Genomic DNA, 22,093 nt, shown 5'->3' on the forward strand with positions numbered 1-22,093 from the left:
AACCAAGTGTAGCTAGGAGCAGCTGAGACACTGCAGTGGATGCTGCAGGATTTCTGCACTCAAGCTTGTTTGAATGAAAGTTCAATGGTTAATAAAACTAATGGCTGGAAACAAAGATTGTTCAAGTCAACTGAAGTAGAAAGAACGTGGACTCTGTTCATACAGAAGTGCTTCTAGTGCAACTTAAATAGAAGCTGTAATAGATTCTTCATTATTTGAAACGTCTATGCAGCCAGTAAAGAGTACTCCATTACAAACTACAGGAATAATTGTTACCTCATTCTTACTTGCCACAGCTGTATTATGTAACCTGTCGATGCGCTACATAACGGGCAGGAGAAACTTGTTTAACTCTTTAATTACATTTCATAGTATATAATAATTAGAAGCTGAGCTGGCAGAGCAGCGCGACCCCTCGTCTGATCCAGTGCTCAGCGGGTACATCAGAGTTGAGCGACATGGCGATGACATAATTGGTGGAGTGGCCCGTGGTGGACAGAGTGCCACGCCGCTCGCTGGTCTTGTAGACAGGCGCCACATAGCACATCCTCTGGGGAATGTCCCGTCGCTTGGCAGGCTTCAACCACATCTGACAGAGGGAGATCAGATTGTGTTAAAGGTCAGAGCAGATGCTCCACATCGTGTAAGAGTGAAAAGCAACCTGGATCTTATTTGTTATCTGAACATCAACTTTTGTTAAAAAAAAAAAAGAACTTTGGGGACATAAACTTGTAAAACAATAGCATTAACAAAGAGGAGTCCCTTTGGGCTATTAAGAAGTCTTGGTTATGCAAAGGGGATAAACTGGGCCACTCTAAACATCTTAAAAAACAAAAAACAAAAACAACACAGTTTGTTGAGTTGCAGCCAGAAAAGTAGTCATCTGGTTCCATAACAGGCTCCTCGCTGAAGATTTGCATTTCAAAGCCAGCTCGGCTGTTTTTTTTCCCCCACCACAAATAATAAACACATTTTTAATTAAGTTCCAGTCTTGTCATAAACTGATTCCGTTAATAACTTGCCCTGAAATGTTGGAATATTAAAAAAGTCAGCCTTGTGCATTATTCATAATCAGTGAAAGCACTGTGAGGAGGAGAGAACAGAGGAGGCAAAGAATAACAAAAGAAGGAAAACTTGATCAGTCCTCGCACTTTGCTACTAGCACTCTGTTTCCATCACTCTGTCAGACTGCTTTCATAAACCATATCAAGCTCTGTTAATTAGTAAAAGCATGAGAGAGCAAAGCAGCTGGGTTTCCTAGAGGCGCAGTGTAAAAAAAAAAGTGCTGAGGCAGCTGATCTGCGTTGAGTCCAGAGAAGAAGGAGCTGCAGCTACGTTACAGTGCTGTTGTTCACATTCTCCACCAAGAGTCACAATAGTGGTCTCTGATAAAAAGAAGAAGGACAAAACGCCTCCTCGTAGGGGGTTACAAGCTGGAGAACAATGGAATTTGCCCCATTTTCACATTTTGAAAAGATAATATCACTCCACTGCGCCTATGACACCCAGAAGGACACTCAGGCACAGAACCAATAACCCCCCCCAAAACTTTATGTAAGAATACGTTATGCAACAAGGAGTTGTTTCTTTTCTCTTGCATCTTACACTAAAGGCTTTCCAGTTACCTACGCTGAGATGTCAAAACTCTAACAGTATATGATGCAAACCAACACTTTTCTATCTGCATAGTTGCACTTTAAAAATGGACTTGTTGAAACTGCAGTTTCAACAAGTCCATTGTCACTGTAAAAGAGATAGTGATATCCCAAACTCTGTTAATCAAACCACACACTGAGAGACTCTTGATGTCTTGAAGGACAAAACTGGATCTCAAATTGAAGCTCATCAATTAGGTTTGTTCTTGACCTTGGAAACAACCGACAATCAATCTCACCTCTGGGGCCATTTAGCAGCTGCTCCAGAGTATTTGATCACATCTCACATTCCTCATCAGTAGACAGTGTTTGCTGAGTAGTCTTGCATTTGCAGATGTTTAAATAATATAAAAACCGAGAAACTCCAGCTGAGGAAGGTCAGGTGATATGATAAACTGCTCTGGAGCAGCTGCTAAATGGCCCTGGTGTTGATATTCAGCTGGTGAGAAATAGGCAGTGCAGCCTCATTATCAGGCTGTTTCTTTAATTCAGTAATAGTTATTTGATATTCTGAATTGATATCAGCAGTGTGTGTTCATGTACAGGCTCTCTGTGAGTGTGTGTGCTGCTCACCACAGGCATGGGGTCATGCAGCACTTTGGGGTAGGACTCAGCAAGGCGTTTGGACTTCCTGTCCCAGCGAGCACCGTCCAGGAACAGACCTCTGACGTACACACCTGAGTTTCACACGCAAACACACAGACAATTCAGAGGCACAAGAGAAGCAGCTGATGTGACTATGGCATCAGAGTCATCAACAACCTTCAACAGACCAACATCCATAAGACCTCATGAATCCAGCTGAACCCTAGGACCAAAACCATGTGAGCTCTGTTAATAACAAGATGGAAAAAAACAGCGAGACAGAGATAACGGACTTTTAGCATCCTGTCAGTATTTCACACACACAAATGCACAAACACGCTGTCACGTCTTTAGCTTGGCGGTGTGGGCTGTGCTAGCGTGATGGGGCCCCAGCTGGGGGCTGACTGTAGAGGAGCCTTTATGAGGGATTTTGACTGAGAATCTCGCAGCAGAGCTGGAAGCGCAGTGAGGTGCTGACGCAGGCCTGAACGTACATGAGAGGAAGTGAGGCTCTGCTTGAACTTGTTTTCTCACTCTCCACTCTGTACTATACTGTCAGCCTAATGTCAGTTTTTGTCTACTTGTTTCTTCTCGTCCTCCTACTGCTTATGTTCCTCTTGGCATCCTCTTGTCCCCTGTATCATCTCTCTCCTTCCCTCTTCAGCTGCTCTCTATTCTCTCTACCTTCATCAATCTAAGGCATAGTTTGCTCAGTAAGACCACTTTTAACCTTTTTAGCAATAATCAGCTTCTATTATTAAACTACCATTCATCCTTCTCTCTACAACTATCCTTCTTAATGCCACCTCCTCCTCTCCCCCAGTAGTTCCCTACAGTACCATCATCTGGGGGCCGTTTGTATTGAATGTCATCCAGGACTTCGAAGTCAAAACCGAGCAGGTCAATAGGGGTGGTGTGTTTCCTGGCAAAGTTCTGCTGGCTGCCTGTGAGGAAGGCCTGGGTGAAGAAGAATCCTGATATCCAGAATACAGCGGGCGTACCCTGGTCGTACCACTCCTGAACACAGCAGAACAACATAATGTACAGTTAACAACACACTGATCTTTTGTCATTTGAATGCAAATTTGCAATCCTAAAAAGGTGATTCTGAAGTTATTGAGAGGTGATAACTCCAAAAATGTTCTATTCAATCTGACAAATTTGAGTTTTAAGTTGATCATTTGATTTTCATTAGTATCAGTGTCAGCTGATTTTCAAATGGGTGTTCAATCTCAAATATCACATTATATTTTCAGGATGTCTTTATGCACGGAGGTCTAGCTTTTCATAAACGTGACAACTTGGACTCAAGGATAAACTGAAACGAGTTTGTTGGTCAAAGGTCACTGTGACCTCATGTCCATCCCATTTCCATTCCTTTAGTTCGCTGACTGGTTGCTGGAGGCATACAGCTGTGATTATACAGTAATTAGAAAAATCCTCTGGGAATCCCTCAAGGGTTTTAAAGCTGCTTCAGGAAACACATGATCTGCCACGTGGGTCTGTGAAGCCATGTTTCTGGTTCCACTTCAGGAATATTCCTCTTGTTCACTGTTACTCAGTGAAAGAAATTCAGTGAGAATTCACCACCCATGACTTCACATGGTGGGAACTGGCATGTCATGTGTTCATTAGAGTAATTGCTTAAGACATTTTACCTGTGAAGACACATATACTGTATCATACACAATTACAGTTGCAAGCTGTTTTAGTAAGTAAACAGTCCTGATTTAAGGTTATAAATGTAATACACAGCCTCCTGCTTCCCCCTGCTTTCAGTCATGGTGCTATTGTAAGTCAGGCTAAGTACACTAGAGGTAAACAAGCAGCACAGAAATCTGCAGTATGCATACCTTTAAGCTGACAATGGTTGTAGCTGCAGGGTCACCTGACTACTATTTGGAAATGTCTTGCTGTGAGCAATCACTAGGTTTGAAGTACATTTGGGCATGTAACCACATTATAACCAGCAGAAAGCACAAAACACTGTGTTCTTCACTGAGCTTTTCACCCTCAAGTCATACATCGTCCGCCTCTCAATGCTGGATGAAAAAGAAAGTAAATCAACGGTCTGGAAAACAACAGAGGAAGGCAAACCACAGATTCCGATCGTGTTTGAGAACACTGTATAAATGTGTTTTTGAAGAAAAAGCATAATCAAATTGCTCTGAATTGCTGAATTTATGAAGTTTGGTTTCTGATTTTCCGTTGTTCTTTAGCAGCTGTGATCATGTTGGGATTAGTTTTGGAATGGTTTAACTAAACATGATGGAATAGCCTGAGTAAAAAATTCTACAGTCACAGTTTAAATATAATTGTTTCTTATATGTAGAACTTCTTTTTGGAGACTTAAATCATGCTGTTGCTCAAGTACAGTATTCCTGGTTGCTTGGTTGATGACAGGTTGCATTTTGATAATATTATTGCCAACCACAGACAAAGGGGAGGAAATCCCTTTCTGATGGACTTCAACACAAGACACAGGACCAGGCAGTTCACTACAGAAGACAATATATGCAATAAAACACACCTTCATTGTTATTTGAACCCCTATAGCCTCATTTTTTCAATGTTTATTTCTTTTCAGACACTTAAAGAATAACCCAAAATACGTCTGTATCTTTCAGCATCCAGTGTTGAGCTTGTTGGTTAAGGCACCTGTAAGAATTTGAGTCGCTCCAGGAAGTCGTTCACGTAACTCCCCAGCGGTTTGAGGCTGGGGTAGGACTTCTTCATCCACATGCTGGGGATACGACCCTTCAAGATGCTGGTGACCACTTCCTCCAGCTCTGCAGACATCACCACCAGCCCCTGCACATGAAAGAAGATCTTCACAACTTGGAAATGTGAAGTTATTCAAAGCCCAAATCTGAAATCCAAGATTGTCACTTAAAAACCTCCCTCTGGAGATAGGTGACAGACAGTCACATAATAGAGACTCTTATCACTCTGTTGGAGGCCTTTGATAGCAGTATGAAACATGTTGTGCTCACTCCCCATCCTGACTCTTTCATGCGCTCTCCACTTCAGTCCCATCAGGCTGGTGAAGGAGAAGAAACGTGCTTTTGAAATTCTTTATTAAATGGTATAAAGAGAAGCTTGTGTCTATTCAGGCACGTTTTTAATTTTTTGAATGCAGTGTAATGCTACAGATGCCCATGTAAAAATACTAATTCCTAGGATGTTTGGTTTCTACAAACCAAATAATTCAAGTCCCATGAGTTAAACGCAGCCTGAATGTAGTCTATGTCCTGGCATCATCAAGCTTTTCGAAACACAATTAGTACAGATATATGATTAAAATTATATGAAGACTTTAAGATGGCTACATTTTGCCTAATTGCCAAGAGGCATAGCTCATCAGGAACAGCAGAGGTGGGTGCTTCCTTTCAGGCTCCCCTATTATTTCCTCTTGATTGTTTTATGGAGCCAGTCACTGCAAAGTACTCTTTCAGAAACCTGACATTCCATGCACAGGTTCATAGTTTCATGAATAGACTTGTGGTAATACTACTGTGATTTATAAAGCATTTAACTCTAAACATCACAGTGACTAAGTGAACAGCCTCACCGTGCTGCTACAATGCTGTAGCATGGCTTTAGAATACACTCTGCCGTCTATGGCCTGTGCAGCGGTAAGTGGTATGAATACCAAGTGGCATTACAGGAAAAGATGTATCACACACGGTGGGTTTAGTTCTTATCTATGCTGCAGAGGAAAAGAGCACTCTCTGAAGGGAAGAGTTCACGATTTCATCCCTCTCATTCCCATTGGCTCAACAACCCTTGTACACATGCATTTTAATGCAGTAGTTTTTGTTTTCAGCTCATCGTTTTCCGTCTCGTCTTATATAGCTTTTCTATCTAACAATAGTGCTCGTAAGATAACAGGGATTTTTAGTAAGACGCAGTTATTTTGCATAGTGGTTCATTTCCCCCCTGCACACTTATCTGTAGGTGTTTTCACCAAAATGATTGTGTTAGATTACTGTGGTTGGTTGTTCTGGGTTGTTCTGAATAAGCATTTGATTTCTGAGGATGTATTACCAGAGTTTGCCCTGTAATCATTCAGCAGAGGTGTGGCTCATCAGATGAAATATGACTTCCACTATACAGAAATGTAAAATCAATAATGATTCACATTGTTCATTTCAACTGTGTTGTTCAACTAACAAATTTAGCATAATTATAGTGCTTTTGGCCATGTATCATGAGTATAACCATCCAAATAATAAGCCTCACTGAGATTGTGACTAGAATTGAGTTCTAGTCTTAACTGCCTTAACTGCTACCATGAATTCTAGGGGGATTTGGGTGTTTACACATCTCATATTAGAACAAGGTGTTAGAAATCCCATCTGATTTCTCTCAGTGGGAATGCAACATAATAATACATTTCCCTCCTCCCTACCAGCTCCCCCCTGCGTTACCTTTATGGCCTTCTGAATGTTGACACAAGAGTCTCGGATGGTGCAGAGCAAGTTGTTGAAGCGGCCCATCTCCTGCACCAGCACTGTGTTCATGCTCTGATTGTAGCTGGTGGGGAAGCGCCTCATCGCAGCTTCCAAGTCAAAATCTCTAGGCAGCTTGTTCAGGATGTCAGCTGCCACATCAAAGACCATGTCATCTGAGGATTTGGCGTCTCTGCCTGAAGAGCGCGACTGATCAGAGACACAGAGCGACAAAGGACGGATGAGAAGGGGAGATGGAACCCATGACTCGGATTGATTTGACAGTTCATAATTTTTTGGGAAAATGTTCTTTTGCTGTCTGACTCGTCAAATTATGTATTCCTTCTTAGGATTCTTTTGCATCAGTGATATTTTGATCTGATGTTAAGAGGTTCTGACTTCTGACTTAACTTTGCTTCTATTTCATCATCTCTGTGCCAGATTGATTAACATTTGTGGTTTTCAAAGGACACAAAACGACACAGAACATCAAAGTCTTTACCTCTTAATTTCACCTTTGCTTTCTTAATCTTCAGACATTTCTCAGGTTAGCTTATAGCTACTGAAAGACTGTTTACAACGAGATCCTAGCAAGTGTAAGCATAGGATATCATCGTTACACACCACACTTTCAAACACACTCTCCCTCTTGAGATAGAGAACTTTACAGTATTTCCTCAATTTTCTCCCAAACAGTAATTTGACACAATCTTATCAACAATTTTAATAACTGTACATGCTGGTAATTACTTACTCTTGTCTACGGCTTTCCTCTCAGACCACTGTTTACCTACATATCTGATGCTCAGTAGTCAGCGGTAATGGATAATCATTGGCTAATGGCACTGAGGTTACAGTAGAGGAATGACAAATAGCTACTTCATTCCATTTGAGGCGTCTCCATGTTTATCGGTCATTGAGACAGATGAGATCGTATTAGATGCTAATAAAGTCCACACATGACTGAAGCCATTATTAATCTTGCTGAATGGAGTTTATATGAATAAATGCCAGACTCCATTGGGCTCTAATTTTACCTTGATGTCTAGTAGCAATGCCTGTGGAAATAATTTTCTATTTGTTTGTATTTAGCCAGGTCTTCAGCTGTCAAAATATACTCATAAAATATACTCATATACTCCCACATATATATATGAAAGGAGCTGAAGGAAACTTTGTCTGGTGTCACATGTTGCATGTTGCTCTTGTTTAATATTAAGTTTAATACATACAGGAATTCAGACAATTTAAATTTCTGATTTCTTTTTTAGAAATGACTGGCACTGCTCTGTATCTGCAAATAAATTAAAGGATACACATATAAATTAAGATCTTCCCACTTTGCAGCATGAGCTGTACCGCTGTCATTTTCAAGGAGGCCTTGGTGAAATCCCCTAGATTCGATTTGCAGCAAACATTGTCTGGAGCTGTAACATGGTAAGGATATAATCCTTGTCTAACTCTACAGAGTGGAGATATAATGATGTGGGATCACATGGCTCCACCACAGCCTCTGTGTGTCATGCTGTGTCTTAGCACAGTTAAATAAAGACAATCAAATACAAAGATTTTTAATGTTGTTCAAGACGTCTCTCTAAAAACAACTGATATGTGTGTTTATAATGTCCTTTTTAATTTAGTTGCTTAGTAAATTTAAATGGAGGGCAAAATATTTATGGCTGGCAATTATATTTCTAAAAGAGGAATGCATTCTAATGCTGTGTGTGTCCATGTGAAATAGTAAATGTGTTCTAATCCATGTACACCAGTTTATGTGTCTGTGAGTTTCACCTGTAGCCATGCCAGGCCACATTATGGTTCATGAATAATATTTTTCATCACGGTTTAAGGTAACAAACATCCAGGTGTGGCCTGGTGCTACTGTTCATGAAATTCTGTCTCGCTGTCTTGATTATTATAAGTGTACAATAATCTTACAGAAAGTACATATTGAGAGAATATAATGGCCCAACTGAACTGCTTTACACATTATTATGTATTGGTTTGTCTAGTTTTTGCTAATGCTCAAGCTAAAAATGTGTGTTTCTGTGTGTTGACAGTTGGACATCCTGTACATACACTTGCAACTAATCAATATCAAAACTAATCAATACCTGTGTAAGTAAGATGCTGTCAAACAGCAGCTGTGTTTCTGCTTGATCCTTGGTGATGTCTGCGTTGGCGTTCATGCCAAAAATCTCTGGCGACGGGTTGAGCGGCAGCGACTTGGTGTATTCTATATAGCTGTTGTACTGCAGCAGAGATGCAGGGAAACAGAGGCAGAGCAGAGGAGTGAAGTACGAGGACAATTTTAACGCAACATCAGGAAACATCTAAAGTAATAACACTCATTGAAAAACAAGTCGGCTCCTTAGATCGCTGACATTTATTATAATGACTATGTAAATGTGACTTCATGAATAAAAGATGTGGTTAGAGGGGGGTGCAACACTGGAGAACAAAATGCCAAATAAAATGGAGCGTGCCATAGATTGCTCTTGTGTTAACAAATATATCAACCCTCACTGATGGTGGTTGCCTGCTGTGCCTTGTTACACACATTTTATCTCCTAATGACTTTTTAAAGGTAGCTCAACAACAGCACTAAGCAACTGTGAGTCCTCTAATATGCTTAGTTTAAAAACAAATACATTAAAGTTAGCTTCTTTTCTTAAGTTTTTAAGGAACTAATACTCTGTTACTGTTTGGATAACAGACAGATCCGTGGTCAAGTGCTTGTGCTCTAAATAAGACTTTGGATTTTTATATTTATATAACACACTGGGTAACATCTCTATGTGGCAGTGTAACAAATTGCAAAACGGTATAAACGGTAACACATATCTTAGATGCACATAACAGCTCCTAGTGTTGTGAGTGTGGTCATCTTGATAACCTTGCTGGAATATGTAGGTTTGTACAGATTAAATACTTGATTTATACAATATGAAAGAGAAGCACCACTTTCTAAACCACTAAACGTTGTGTTTTTTTGTGTTTTCATTCAAATTAGTTAAAATTACATTTAAAATAAATTTTATCTCAATGCTAACACTGATGTCTGCTATGATTTCTTGCAATTCGATGAGATTAGTGTGTCTTACGTCTCCCTCAGCTGGTGCATAGTAGAGCCCACTAGAATCAAACTTGTAGTCTGGATCCTCAATGATCTTTGAAGTGTAGAAAATCGAGAGGATTGTGCGCAGTGTCCTCCTGTCCCAGTCGTCTGTCACACGCCCTCCATAGTTACATTCGCCAGTCATGTAGCGAAGGGCATCAAAAGGCACTTCCTGCAGGAAACAGTCAGGCATTTTACACAGTAACCAAAGAATAATGATTTAATAGTATTGCACATTTTAAGATAAGGCATGCATTGACAAATACAAAATTTTACAGTGCATAGTGTGTACATTCTTGGCCAACAGCAGACTGACATTCATTTCAGTGCCGCCTAGACTTAATAATAACCAATGCAATAGCAGGTGAAAGGTGGGGTTGTGGCCAGAGTGGCATTTTCTGGAGGAGAATTTCACTTAAAAATGTACTGAACGGCGCTTGGTTACAAGATAAAAATGTCATTGTATACAAAAAGAAGATATCCTTCCTAGTTTATTTCTGCTGCTTTTTCCCAGCTAGGCAGAAGAACTGGGAATTGGGGGGAGGGTTGGTGTGCTGTCTGTTTGTGGAAAAATGTCAAGAGGGGTTTTGAATATAGCTGATGAAAGCAGATACTTGAGTAAAGAGGGAGCTACTTGTAAAAGCTAGAATTTTTATGATGGGCTTAGATGCTGAATATATTTATATGAAGGCATGGATGTGCATCTGCATGGGAGTTTAATTTTGTGCCAGACATAAGACATTTGACAGAGTTTCTGACAATTAATTTTAAGTGAGTTACAAGCATGAAAAAACCACACTGTACATGATCTAATATCTAATAATATTACAAATATCATCATTGTCCACAAATGAAAGATACCGGAAAAAATAACCACCTGGTATTGTTCCAGGAACATGTGTAGCTGCTGTACAGAGATCCGGAGGTCAGTCTCATTGAACTCATATGGAATGTTCCAGCCTAATGGTCCAAACTTCCTCCTCTCCTGGATCAGGGCATGGAAGAAACAAAGGCCATACAGTAGCTTCTTGAACACAGCCTAGGAGGTAGATAAACATAAATGAAAAGCACAGTTTACAATGAAAAGTGGTTATTGTTTAGTTTTCACAGCTAAAATAAACACACACTGAAAAGAACAGAACAGTAGGGTAGACAACAGACTCGATGGAGCATAGGCTCCAACTGATACAGGTATGATAGGTATGCATAGCAAGCCAGCTAGACTTCCAACTGATTCAGAGCATACACACACTAACCGTCTTGGTGCAGCTGCCAAAAAACTCTGGGTCAGAGATGGGGTCCATTAAGAAAGAGCGTGCAATGTTGGAGCGGAGGCCTTTTGGAGCCTCGTTGGTCATCTTAACCCCATTCTGAAGAACAGCCACAGGGAAAGTGGAAGATGGATAACTAGTCAGCCAAAGTCGGAAGTCTGGGTGGGTAGTGTCTGGGTTCAGCTCCTGCTCACAGCCATTGAAATAAATCCATTATTAATAATACATTGGAAGGAAAATATTAAAATGATTCCCACTGAGTAGAGAACCTGTGTGTTTGTATTTTCTGACCTCACAGACTCTCTCCAATGTGGACATCCATGAAGTGGCCAAATGGCAGTTCTGAAGAACCACCCAGGTGCCCTCTTTAATGCCTGTCTCAATCATACGCATAGCAATTGGACCTTGGCCTTGGCCCAGAGAGAGGGAGGTCAGCTTATTACCAGTAAAGCCCTAAGGGATGAGAACAGTGATGCACACACTCACTTATGTAGCTGCTTTTTTATCTGGAAGAAGCCAAAATAAATTTCAGTGCTTTTAAGGCCTGAGTGTGTGGAAGCCTGGTAAATCTACAGGATTCAGTTTGTCCTTTCATTTTGAGTTTGGACACACAGCAGGCTTCAAAGCTGCAGAATTTCCCAGATGTCTCTGTACCTTTTCATCTCCAAATTTGAGCAATGCAGCCATGGGGTCTGAGCCGGGGGAGAGGATGAAGATGAGCGGAGCACAGCAGTGGCTATCAAAGAAGGCCTCACTCAGATTGAAGGGTGGTGCTTCAATGAAGGGACGACCCAAACTGTCTGAAACAAACTCCTGTACCATTGGAATAATCTAGAGAACCAATTATTGTGTTTATTGTGTGTCAAAACTTATTCTTATATAAACCTTGATTTTTTTTACATTTTTATATAAAGAAGATGTATTAGGAAATGAATTTACAACTCATCATCTAAATATTGTTATACTATAATTAGAAAAACACCATGTGAACTGACCTTGTCTGGTCTGAGACAACGAATCACCAGCATCTTCTGAAATTGACTCAGCTTCTGCTGCCACTCCCCAGGGAAGAAAGTCTGGTGGGGGTTCTGAAAATTATGTGTTATGCGGTAATTTGTTAATAGGCTGTCCTGTAAACATTAATTCTAATAAAACATTCCAAACAAACAAATAAGATCATCTCTGTGAAGTCACGGAGATGACTAAATGAAATATTGTAACGCCATGTAGAATGAGGATATTTCATCATTTCTATTCATAAGTAAAAGAGGCAAGATTAAGCTATTTAATGAAGCAAAAAGAGGGGGAGGGAGCGTAATATGGGGAGATAGATATGTATGAAAATGAAAAGACAGAGGAAAAGACAAAAGAGGAAGGAGAAAAGGAAGGCAAGCAAAAAAAACACTGGGTACTGGGTCAAAGTAATAAGTTTGATTAATTTGTGATACAAGTGCAGCAGAGGAAGTGAGCAATGGTAGCAGGAACTTTTGGAATTATTTCCCCCAGGCTGTTTGTTGAGAGACTTCTGGCTATGTGTGTTGGCAGGTGCTCTGAGATGGATACACCTATTTAGGATCTCCTGGGGATTCTCTGTGTGTACAGGGGTGTGTTGGCGTGTGCGAGCCTGAGCGCCTGCGTGCATGATTGAACAGCTGTTGTTGCACCAAGATTGAATAAATGTGAATTCTACAACTGGAACAAACTAGATTTAATTAGAAGTGTTGTTGATTATAAATCAAAGATGGTGTGTGTGTGTGTATGTGTGTGCATGTGTATGTGTGTGTGACAGCAAGCGAGACAAGCGCGAGTGTGGCACATGGTTGTGTGCATCACACGTTGATTAAACATCTGTTCTTGCATCTAGATCGCATAGATGTGACTAACAGAACAGGAACAGGATAGATTCAATTAGATAAAACTTGAATTTTAGATTCTCTATCATTTAAAGATGGCGACTGAGTATGTGCATCATCTATATTTGACAGGCAAATGATTTTCCTCTCCCACTTTCTTTGTTCCCTGTTTGCACTACATTTGACCTTTTTGCAGACATCAATTGAATTGAGAAGCTAAAATATTTTGGGGGGAAGAATCAATATTACAGAATTAGCTAATGGTTTAGTCACAAGATATTGTGAAATAGTAACAGTATGATTGACTTCAACTGATGAGCATGAGGATCAGCATGCTTTATAGAAACAAATTTAAAATCTTTTTACTATTACTATTACTTTCATATCTGAAGACATGCAACATGAGAGAAGTAGCAGGTGCTCCCTGGTGTATGGGGTACTGTAGATTTAGCAAGAATGTGGTAGTTCAGAATGTGAGTGGAATCCCATTGAACTATCCCGCTGAGCTGCAGGGTGGGTAAGGTTGACCTGAGGTTCATATGCCAAACCCAGTGGAAAATAGGTTTAACCTGCTCACTCTTACCTTGTTTCCTTTCCCCTCCCGCCTCCACATCTTACTACCCCTGTTTTGCTGAGGTTAGTCTGCATTCCACTCATGTATCTTATTTCTGTCATGCTTAACTTCCTCTTTGTTTCACAGCCCAGAAATTTGATTTTCTTTTTTTTTTGTCCAAACAGATAAACACAGTAGCATTTATTGGAATGTTAAACAATTTACAAGCCAGGTTGTTTGAATTATAGCCACCATTAAAATCAGGTGCATGTGATGCATCACAATAAAGAGGGTTTTAAAGTCGTGCTGAAAAACACTGCACAATGTTGAAGTAAACTAATATACAGTATGCATGTATTTAGGTTTTGGAAACTCAGATAGTTTCTTCATACTTAACCAGTGTGGTCATATGTGATCTGATTGGTCACCCTTTGAAAGATTTAGATTAATTTTGTAGTTTTACCACAACTTTCAGCCTATGAAATCAAAAACAGTGCAGCAAAGAAGGCACTGATAGCAAGTGTGCTCTCTCCTAAGAGACAAACAACTGCTAGAGCTGGTGTGACATAGTTCATAGCAGATCGTAGCATTTAATGTTTCTGCATGACCCCAACCATATCACATTAATGCTCAAATTGATTACATTTGAATTTTCTGGAAAATGCTAATATTTTCCTCCCCTTGTGTATTTTCCAGTTAATGTTGGCTTTCTGTACGTTGTTAAAAATGTGTCTCTTGTCTGGTTGTCTCCTACTAGGTCTTCAACCATACCAGTGAGAAAAGAAAGACACAGACATATTGTGTAAACTCACAGAATCCCACCTATTTCAACCAGTCAGTTTGGTGACACTCACTGGGCTGTCGTAGACCTTCTTCCACTCATTTCTGAGGTGAGCCATGTCTTGACGCAGACCTTTAAAATGCTCCATCTCATCCAAGCGGCAAATCTCATCCCAAGACTTCTTGGCGAGCCAGGTGCAGGGATTTGAGTAGGGGTTGTCCAGGCCTACACCACCTGTCAGAAGGAAGCGCCACTCCCCCTCATCCACCTACAGCATTAATCATTGTCCAGAATTTGTGATTAAGTGAATTAATGTTCCAATATCTCCTATTTGGATATCGATGTTATGCAAATTGAAAATAGAAAATACAGATGATCACACACAATCACAGTGAGGACTGATTCTTGTAGATGACTGACTGAAACAGCCTAGTTACAGGTAGTTACTAATAAATTGATCAGGCATCAATATTGGATGTGTTATTAAATAACTAACTAAGTGTAAATGGTTGAAAAGGTGTCTGTAGGTTGCGCATATTCTTACCAGCTTGTTGTGCATGAGCAGATTGACACTGAGGCAGAATGAAAAGAGCAGCTTATCCTTCTCAAACAGTGAGCGACACACATTAACATAGAGTGTGTAGGTAAAGTGGTCTCTCAGGATCTGTAGTCTGAAGAAGATACATGTTAGCATTTTAATAAAAGAGCTACACATCCATTCTTAAGTACTATTAATAAATGCATGTTCAAGTATTTCTTGACCAGTGGTATGGAAGTAAATGGTTGTGTTTAATGACCTGCTTAAGTGGCATGTCAGAACTAGTATTAGTTGGTGCATTTGTCAGCACTGCTTACCTCTGCTCCAAGTCATCACTTTTTTCTGAGTTGTCAATTGAGCTGATAAATAGGTTAATAAACCAGGTGAGGGAGTATTGGTACATTGGCTCGATGTTAGCCAGGTCAGCGATAGAGAAGAACAAAATAGCTGAATGCACGGCAATGGGTGTATAGCCCATGCGAGTTTCATCAATCTTCTTCTCTGTCACCTCAGCTACAGCCTGCTTCTCTGTGATTTCGTTGGCTAGCACCTTGGAACAAGACAGAATTTTGACGGCCGTCTCATCCTCCAGGATGTTGCCCTCAGAAGAGGAGAGCACCTCTAAGATTTTGTCCTCAATCTCCTTCAACTGTCTGCAAAAAAGCAAGGCAAATTAACATGTCTGCAGGTTCCACTTTGAGAAAGGAGACATATTATTTGATGAGTTACAATTTTATCTGGATCTGGTTTTAGTTACTGTACCTTTTATTTTCTGCCCCCTGCAGGATGAGAGCCTGTTTCTCTTCCTCCAGATCTGGCCTTTCTCGGGCCACCACTATGCCCAACAGTTGGTCCTGGATACCCTCAGGGGTAATCATGAAGTTTAGAAGGGTCACCTACAGCACAGAAGAAGAGAATTTACAGATGTAATCATTCACAAATGAGTGTGTGTGTTTGTAACTAGGGGTGTCTTGCCTCACCCAGGCTCTATGAGCTTTAATTGAGGTTCTTTACAGTTCAGTGTTGATCATTTTAGTATCAGTGCTGTTCTCAGCACTAACCTTCAACCTAATCAATTATAATGAGCACTCCAGCTTTGGCACAGTGCAGGTAGGATACATTTGCTTTTTTTCTTATCTATAAAAAGGTGTTGCAGCTTGAATTGAAGGAGGGTCTTTTACCTTAGCCTTAGTCACTTTACTTTGCTCTTACCCAGAGGTTAAAAGCCTATCTGTTATGTGCTCTCCGCCCTAATAAACAAGTGCACTTCTGCGGGACATAATTTCATTTCTATTGATGCTGTGGACCCACTCAGCTGATGGTAAAGACTCGCAGCATATATAAATCTCCTGTTTGTCCTCTTCACACATGCCCCCTCGTTCTTTGCTTCATTTCGTCCCTTGAGCTGCTTAAGGCTGGTTTACTAGATTATTGCCTGTTGTATTCAAAAGAGCTGCATTTGAAATAGGGCTTAATGAGAGTAATGAAAGCCTCACATTATACTATACTGTAGGCAAAAAGAAACTTAAGCAAAAAGAAAAAAAAAAAAAGAGAGGGATTGAGCCAGTTGTGAAAAATGAGCTGAATCTATCTAATAGCTGCCCATAAAGAGCGGGGTCCCTGCAAATAGATGCTTGAAATGTGATCTTCGGTAATGCTTTCCAACCCCTTGCCTCCCTGTAATGCAATTTTCTTTAATGCTCCTTTTCTTGGAATACGTTTTGTTTTTTATTTTTTTTGTGGGGGTGGTGGGAGGGGCGGGGGCATGATGTGTTTCACTGGGGAGGTAGTATCAGTGAATAATAATTCAATGTATTGCTGGGGTACAAATGTGCTATTACTTGACGCAATAATTAAATCCAAACAAATTAAATTAAAGGTTTACACTATTTTGTATTGTCATCAACAATTTGCTGAGTTCAGATTTTTAACTTAGTGGGAGTGGACTGAGGTTGCTGTTTTTGAGTAACAGGACTTCCTAAAATCTCTCACATACAGTTAAACTATAGGGAAATCAATATGCAAGTTATGGCATTACTGACAGCCGTGTTGTCCTATCCCCTTGGTCAAATTGGAAATTGGTGGCAGGTAATCCATACCAACAACACAGTCATCAAACTGCTACAAATCAATTATGATCAAATCAATGATTTGTCTCTCCAAATAAATTCAATATTGTGAAATAATTTTGTTATCATTATACTACAGGAAAGTAGAAATATATAATAATACTATTTAGCAATACAGTGTTGAAATATTTCCATGTTGTTTCAGGCATACCAGTGCCTGGGTTAGTTTCCCCTTTACCTTTACAGAGGTCTCAGGAAGATAGTGAGGATTGCGTAGCTTAGTAGTGATGTAAAAGCGAAAGTCTGGAGCATATTCAATGGTTGAGTCTCCCAGGCGAATGCACATGGCACCACCCTGTTTGAAGGTCTGTCTCAGCAGAAGGGGCTCCAGGATAGGGTCCAACTCCTCACCAACATTCTCAAGAAGCACTGTAAAAAATAAATACTATTTAAGATTTTCCCCCAACAAGTGTAACCATTTCAGGTCCTGTATACACTTTGCAGCCCATTTAAGTTATTTTACAAGGTAAATAATTACCTTCATTCTCTTACAGCTCGCTGTAATTAGCACTGAACAGTGAAGTTCCATTGCAGCCCAGAAACTCCACAAACTTGTGCATTCAAGTGCATTATCAAGAAATCAGTGAAGTAAGTAAACTTACCAGTTACAGACATCATGACATCGATATTAATATAATTGCAAATTAAATATGATAATGCTGTTCTCATGTTAAAAAGACCTATCAATAATTGACATCATGCCTTTGGCGATAACTAAGTTTATACAGCATTCAGAGACAGTGACAGCTGATAAACTTTCTCCATTAAAATAGTTCACCAAATCAGGTCAACACACCCATTTTCTTCCTTTTTATGAATCATTTTGTGCTGGTACATAACGTCAATATTGACAATGTTTTATTATTAATTATTATCTTACATGATTTTAATATTTCACATTAAACAGTATTTTGTGTTATTTAATAACTAGTCTAAGTGATTCGACACAGAAAACTCAGCAAATTCTAAAAGAAAGAATGTTAGCATCTCATCAGGACTGTAGGCTGTAATACAAACAGCAAGAAACATTTAACACTGTGAAATAAATAAATAAATAAAAACAGCTGCACCCTCTCGGGACTATTTTGCTACTTGCAAGGATAAGCTACTCTCTGAACTGTTAGCCTTGCAGTCTGCCAGTAAGCAAAGACCTAATGGTTGGCTGAGTCGGGTCATTATTTAGATGTCTTTTTAATGGTTGTCTAGCTGTCTTACTTGTTTCTTACTCTCATTCCTGTCTTTATACCACCTCGAATTCCTATGAGAGGACACACGAATTTTGCCAGGGTTGCTTGTTGAAATGTATTTTTTGTAAGTAGATGGTGGGGGATATTCTGAAACCAGCTCACGAACCAAGAGATCACATCCACACAGCAGCGCTTGGGAGCAAAGCAAAGCTTTCCCACTTTAAGGCTAAAGACACTGAAAAACACACTGCAAAAAACACCACAAAAAATAGTCACATCTGCCTACACATGTCAATTTGACCCTAATAACGGGGAAGAAAAATGTTAGTGCCAAAAAAACATAACTGATTTTTCCTGGGATTCTTATGATTTACAGAATTGCAGGCAGCTCACTGCACACCTCATTTAGAAATATTATATAAATTCTTCTACTGCAGAACAGAGAACAAAGGAGGAAAAAAAACAGTCTGTGCACACCAATAGTTAGTCTCTGTGGTAAAGAGAGACCTCAGCAGACAGTAACAGGAACTGCAACAATGTGGATGAAACACCTTATCTCTCTTACACGTTGGGCAGCAACAGCAGAGGCATCAAACCAGAGAAATACTTAGACTCACCTGGTGTGCCAAATTGGATGCAGTTCTCCAGAGTGCGTACAAAGTCAGCATCACTCAATTTAATGATATGCAGGCTATTGGCTTTCTCCATGTTTTTCACCCACTTGTTGGCCTGGCCTTGGGGATCGACCATCAGAGGCCATCGTCTGGCATTACTACAAACATATCAACACACAGTAGTGGGTGATCAAATGGTGCTGCCTTGTAAGAGTTATCTTGTAACTGCTAAATATGATAGATCACAACAGTAGGGGGTGTTGGAAAAGCAGAATTAAGGTGTAGAGAGCAGCTTAGGGGTGAACAATTTGAGCAGAGTTAGACAGAACACAGTTGGATAACACACCAGGGGCCATAGTACTGTGATTAAAAAGCGATGTTGATGTTTCATTTACACAAACAAGTGGATGATTTTTTATTCTTTTAACTGCACCTTAAAGTTGAATCAGACAATGTTAATGGGCTTTAAGAGTCACAAAGTTATGTCATGGTGTCTTTTTTTGTTAAAGCAGATTAATTTGTAATGGGCAGTCTGATCCTAAACCTCTGCTAACTGTACCCCAAGTGAAAAGTAAAGTGCCATGAAGAATATATACTCACTGGCCACTTTATTAGGTACAAATGTACACTGAATTTCCAATCCATTACAGTAGGACTGCCATGAAATTTACTTTCAAGGCTGTAATGTCTCAGTTTCTGATGAAACAGTCAGAAAGGTGAAAATTCTACTATACAGTATGTACTGTATCAAGAGGGGTTGTTGTCAAATTCCCAATATTAAATGACAGGTTGCCTGAGAAATCCAAAGTCGGTGCATTCATCTCTAAATAATATAATGGTAAGCACTAGACAGGTGTCTTTTTCTATGAGTGAATACCAACATAACATTTGTCTTTAATACTCACGAGATTATGATACCGTTGTCAATAGAGAAGCTGTCTGATGGTAGGCCAGCAATGGTCCATGCACGAATCTTTACTGGATCACCCAGAGAGTTCATCAGAGACATATTAGGAGAGCATGGGATCGCCCTGCTCTTACAGAGTTTCATCCACTCCTCTGTCTGTTCCTGATGAGGTGGACATTTACTGGTATTAACTTCAAACAACCTCAAACACACGCATTAATCTGCAAACACTTAAGAGTATATACAGTACGACTTGATGAACATTCAAGTCATACATAAATATTTACAGGCTCAGAAAGACATATTCAAAGGAATACTAACAGAAATATTTTTTTATTTTTTATTTTTTTGTAAACCTTTTCCCAGATTTTTTGAAACAATGGAGAACAGCAACAAACACATTCATAAGCAATCACACACAGTTCTAATGACATGCACACAATAGTTCACTTGCATGATAAAAATAACCAATTCACCCTCTTCTTCTTTGTTTTCTACTGTAGTTCCACAATGGCCCAGTTTGTGACACAGTATAAAAGCTGACCTTTAAACATTGGCTTGGTCTTGGAGACATGCCTTGTTACCTCTGGAGTACTTACGCTTTACCAAACTGCTCTCTACTGTTTGGCTATTTTTGGCCTGAAACTGTGCTGAAATCTGTATTAGTCACAGTGTGCTTCAGAAAAACAAACGGTTAGTCTCACAATTCATTACAATATTAACTCCAAATGTATCAGCTATGCCTCTGAACATATTAAAAACACTTAACTGAAAAACATTAAATGTTTACCAAAATGCTTAAACTATCAAATATAACAAAATATTATTATTAATTTCCAAGCATGCACTGCTGAGTCTTTGAGTGTACCTGTCTGTAGCTGGAAGTGAAGGCTCCTAGGTAAGCCACTATGCCTGCCGAGATAAGGATGTCTCCTGTCAGGTTTTTGTAGAGCTCCCCGAGATTGAAGGCCATTTCACTCCAGCGTGTTTTCTCTCCACCCAGGCCTCCAATCAGTTGCTCAGCTCGCTCAAGCTTCTTACTGCACAGATCCACCTGGAGGGTATCATTGTGTAAGAAAAGGCATAATTTGGTGAACTGCAGTGGCTTTCCCAGGTCAAGGAAGAGCAAATTTGTGTAATTCTATAGTCATTGACTTGGGATAGCTGTCTGGTCTATAAATGAACTCAATAGGAATTAAAGGCCTTTTTCTTGTTTATTATGTTTTCCTTTCCTCTCCTTTTTGTTTGGCTTTCAGTTGGTAATGTAATCACACTTTTAACAAGTTTTTCATTACAGTACATCGCTAGATCCATATACATATATATATATATACATATCCAGTGGTTTGGTTGAAAAGTAACTTTTTTCCTTCAAAACTTTCTAACTACGTACAATTACAAAAAACAGGAATACAAATCACAAACCTGATTCTCCAGGTCGGCTTTCTTGTTTTTATTGGCTTCCAATGTCTCCTGCAGCTTTGCAAGTTTATCTTGAACTTCTTTGAGGGCAGCCTGCTTTTTGTGTAAACTTTGCATGGCTACTCTCAACTCCCCCTCAGCCTGTGCCAGCTTCTCTTTTTTTGGAGCCACCACCTTGGCCACTCTGAAGCGCACGAAGCATTGCAGTCAGGTCAGTGGTGTTAATAGTTAACATTTACTATGAAGCATCAGACAGATTCTTGAATTAGTTGGATCTACTGTAAATACATTAACCCATATACTGAAACTGAAATTTGTACGAAATTAACATTGTGATAATGGTTTACTTATAAAAGCTAACTGTATATTGGGTGCAGCACACAGGCTGGAATATAACAAATATGACAAACTTTACCATCTATAAATACAGTACATTTCAGAACAGTACAATAATGATATGATTTTTTCTCTGATTTGCATCTTGGATTTGCTTATACATTAATCTTTTGGACTAGGCATACTATACGCATGGTTCACTAGCACCAAGAAAATTATTCATTTGATAGACAACTTCATAATAACCACTAAGGCAGAAATGTTGTCCTAAACTTCATATTTATTAATTACTTTTCATAACTAAAAGCAAAGAAAGATGAGAACAATACTTACTTATCATACTTGTCCATGGCACAAACCCACTTACACATGCCTTCAGCGGCAGTGGATGCTGTTCGAATCTTCTCTGGTACAAAGTCTGGGTTGGTTATGTACTTGTTGCGAATAATTGCAATGAGATTTGGTGGTATATTATCCTTGTCATACTCATGGAGGCTCTGGAGAAACTTCATATCTCCCAGCAACTTTTTGGCCGGGCCCCAAAAGTCTTCAACTTTTTTGCCTGAGCCTGAGGGGTCTGGCACACGATCTGGCTTGATACCTTTGAGAATGCAGATTGCCTCCATCACTAGCTTGACAGCTGTGGGTGGACTTTTCATGGACTTCACTACTGTAATATCCTACAGATAAAAA

General features: G+C 39.7%; 1 protein-coding gene across 2 annotated transcripts in view; it reads right to left on the reverse strand.

The window, feature by feature from the left end:
- Positions 1-111: 111 nt before the first annotated feature.
- dnah7 (dynein, axonemal, heavy chain 7) overlaps positions 112-22,093 on the reverse strand; it is a 72,391-nt gene continuing 50,409 nt past the window's right edge. Inside the window, exons 45-66 of one of the 2 annotated variants that reach the window (XM_026376135.1) lie at positions 21,734-22,080; positions 21,068-21,248; positions 20,511-20,696; positions 19,641-19,804; positions 18,739-18,893; positions 17,113-17,303; positions 15,568-15,701; positions 15,123-15,458; positions 14,812-14,938; positions 14,341-14,535; positions 12,076-12,168; positions 11,735-11,893; positions 11,372-11,533; positions 11,066-11,266; positions 10,687-10,848; positions 9,796-9,981; positions 8,806-8,943; positions 6,671-6,901; positions 4,899-5,051; positions 3,080-3,257; positions 2,229-2,332; positions 112-589 (exon numbers count right to left, since the gene is read on the reverse strand). In XM_026376135.1, coding sequence (XP_026231920.1) covers positions 383-589; positions 2,229-2,332; positions 3,080-3,257; positions 4,899-5,051; positions 6,671-6,901; positions 8,806-8,943; positions 9,796-9,981; positions 10,687-10,848; positions 11,066-11,266; positions 11,372-11,533; positions 11,735-11,893; positions 12,076-12,168; positions 14,341-14,535; positions 14,812-14,938; positions 15,123-15,458; positions 15,568-15,701; positions 17,113-17,303; positions 18,739-18,893; positions 19,641-19,804; positions 20,511-20,696; positions 21,068-21,248; positions 21,734-22,080 — 3,990 coding nt within the window. In that variant the 3' untranslated portion in view covers positions 112-382. Of the gene's footprint in view, positions 590-2,228; positions 2,333-3,079; positions 3,258-4,898; positions 5,052-6,670; positions 6,902-8,805; positions 8,944-9,795; positions 9,982-10,686; positions 10,849-11,065; positions 11,267-11,371; positions 11,534-11,734; positions 11,912-12,075; positions 12,169-14,340; positions 14,536-14,811; positions 14,939-15,122; positions 15,459-15,567; positions 15,702-17,112; positions 17,304-18,738; positions 18,894-19,640; positions 19,805-20,510; positions 20,697-21,067; positions 21,249-21,733; positions 22,081-22,093 lie in introns of both variants that reach the window. The other variant, XM_026376134.1, reaches the window with a different exon arrangement.

Source organism: Anabas testudineus, chromosome 21 (genome assembly GCF_900324465.2).
Source record: "Anabas testudineus chromosome 21, fAnaTes1.2, whole genome shotgun sequence".
NCBI classification, from domain to species: domain Eukaryota; kingdom Metazoa; phylum Chordata; class Actinopteri; order Anabantiformes; family Anabantidae; genus Anabas; species Anabas testudineus.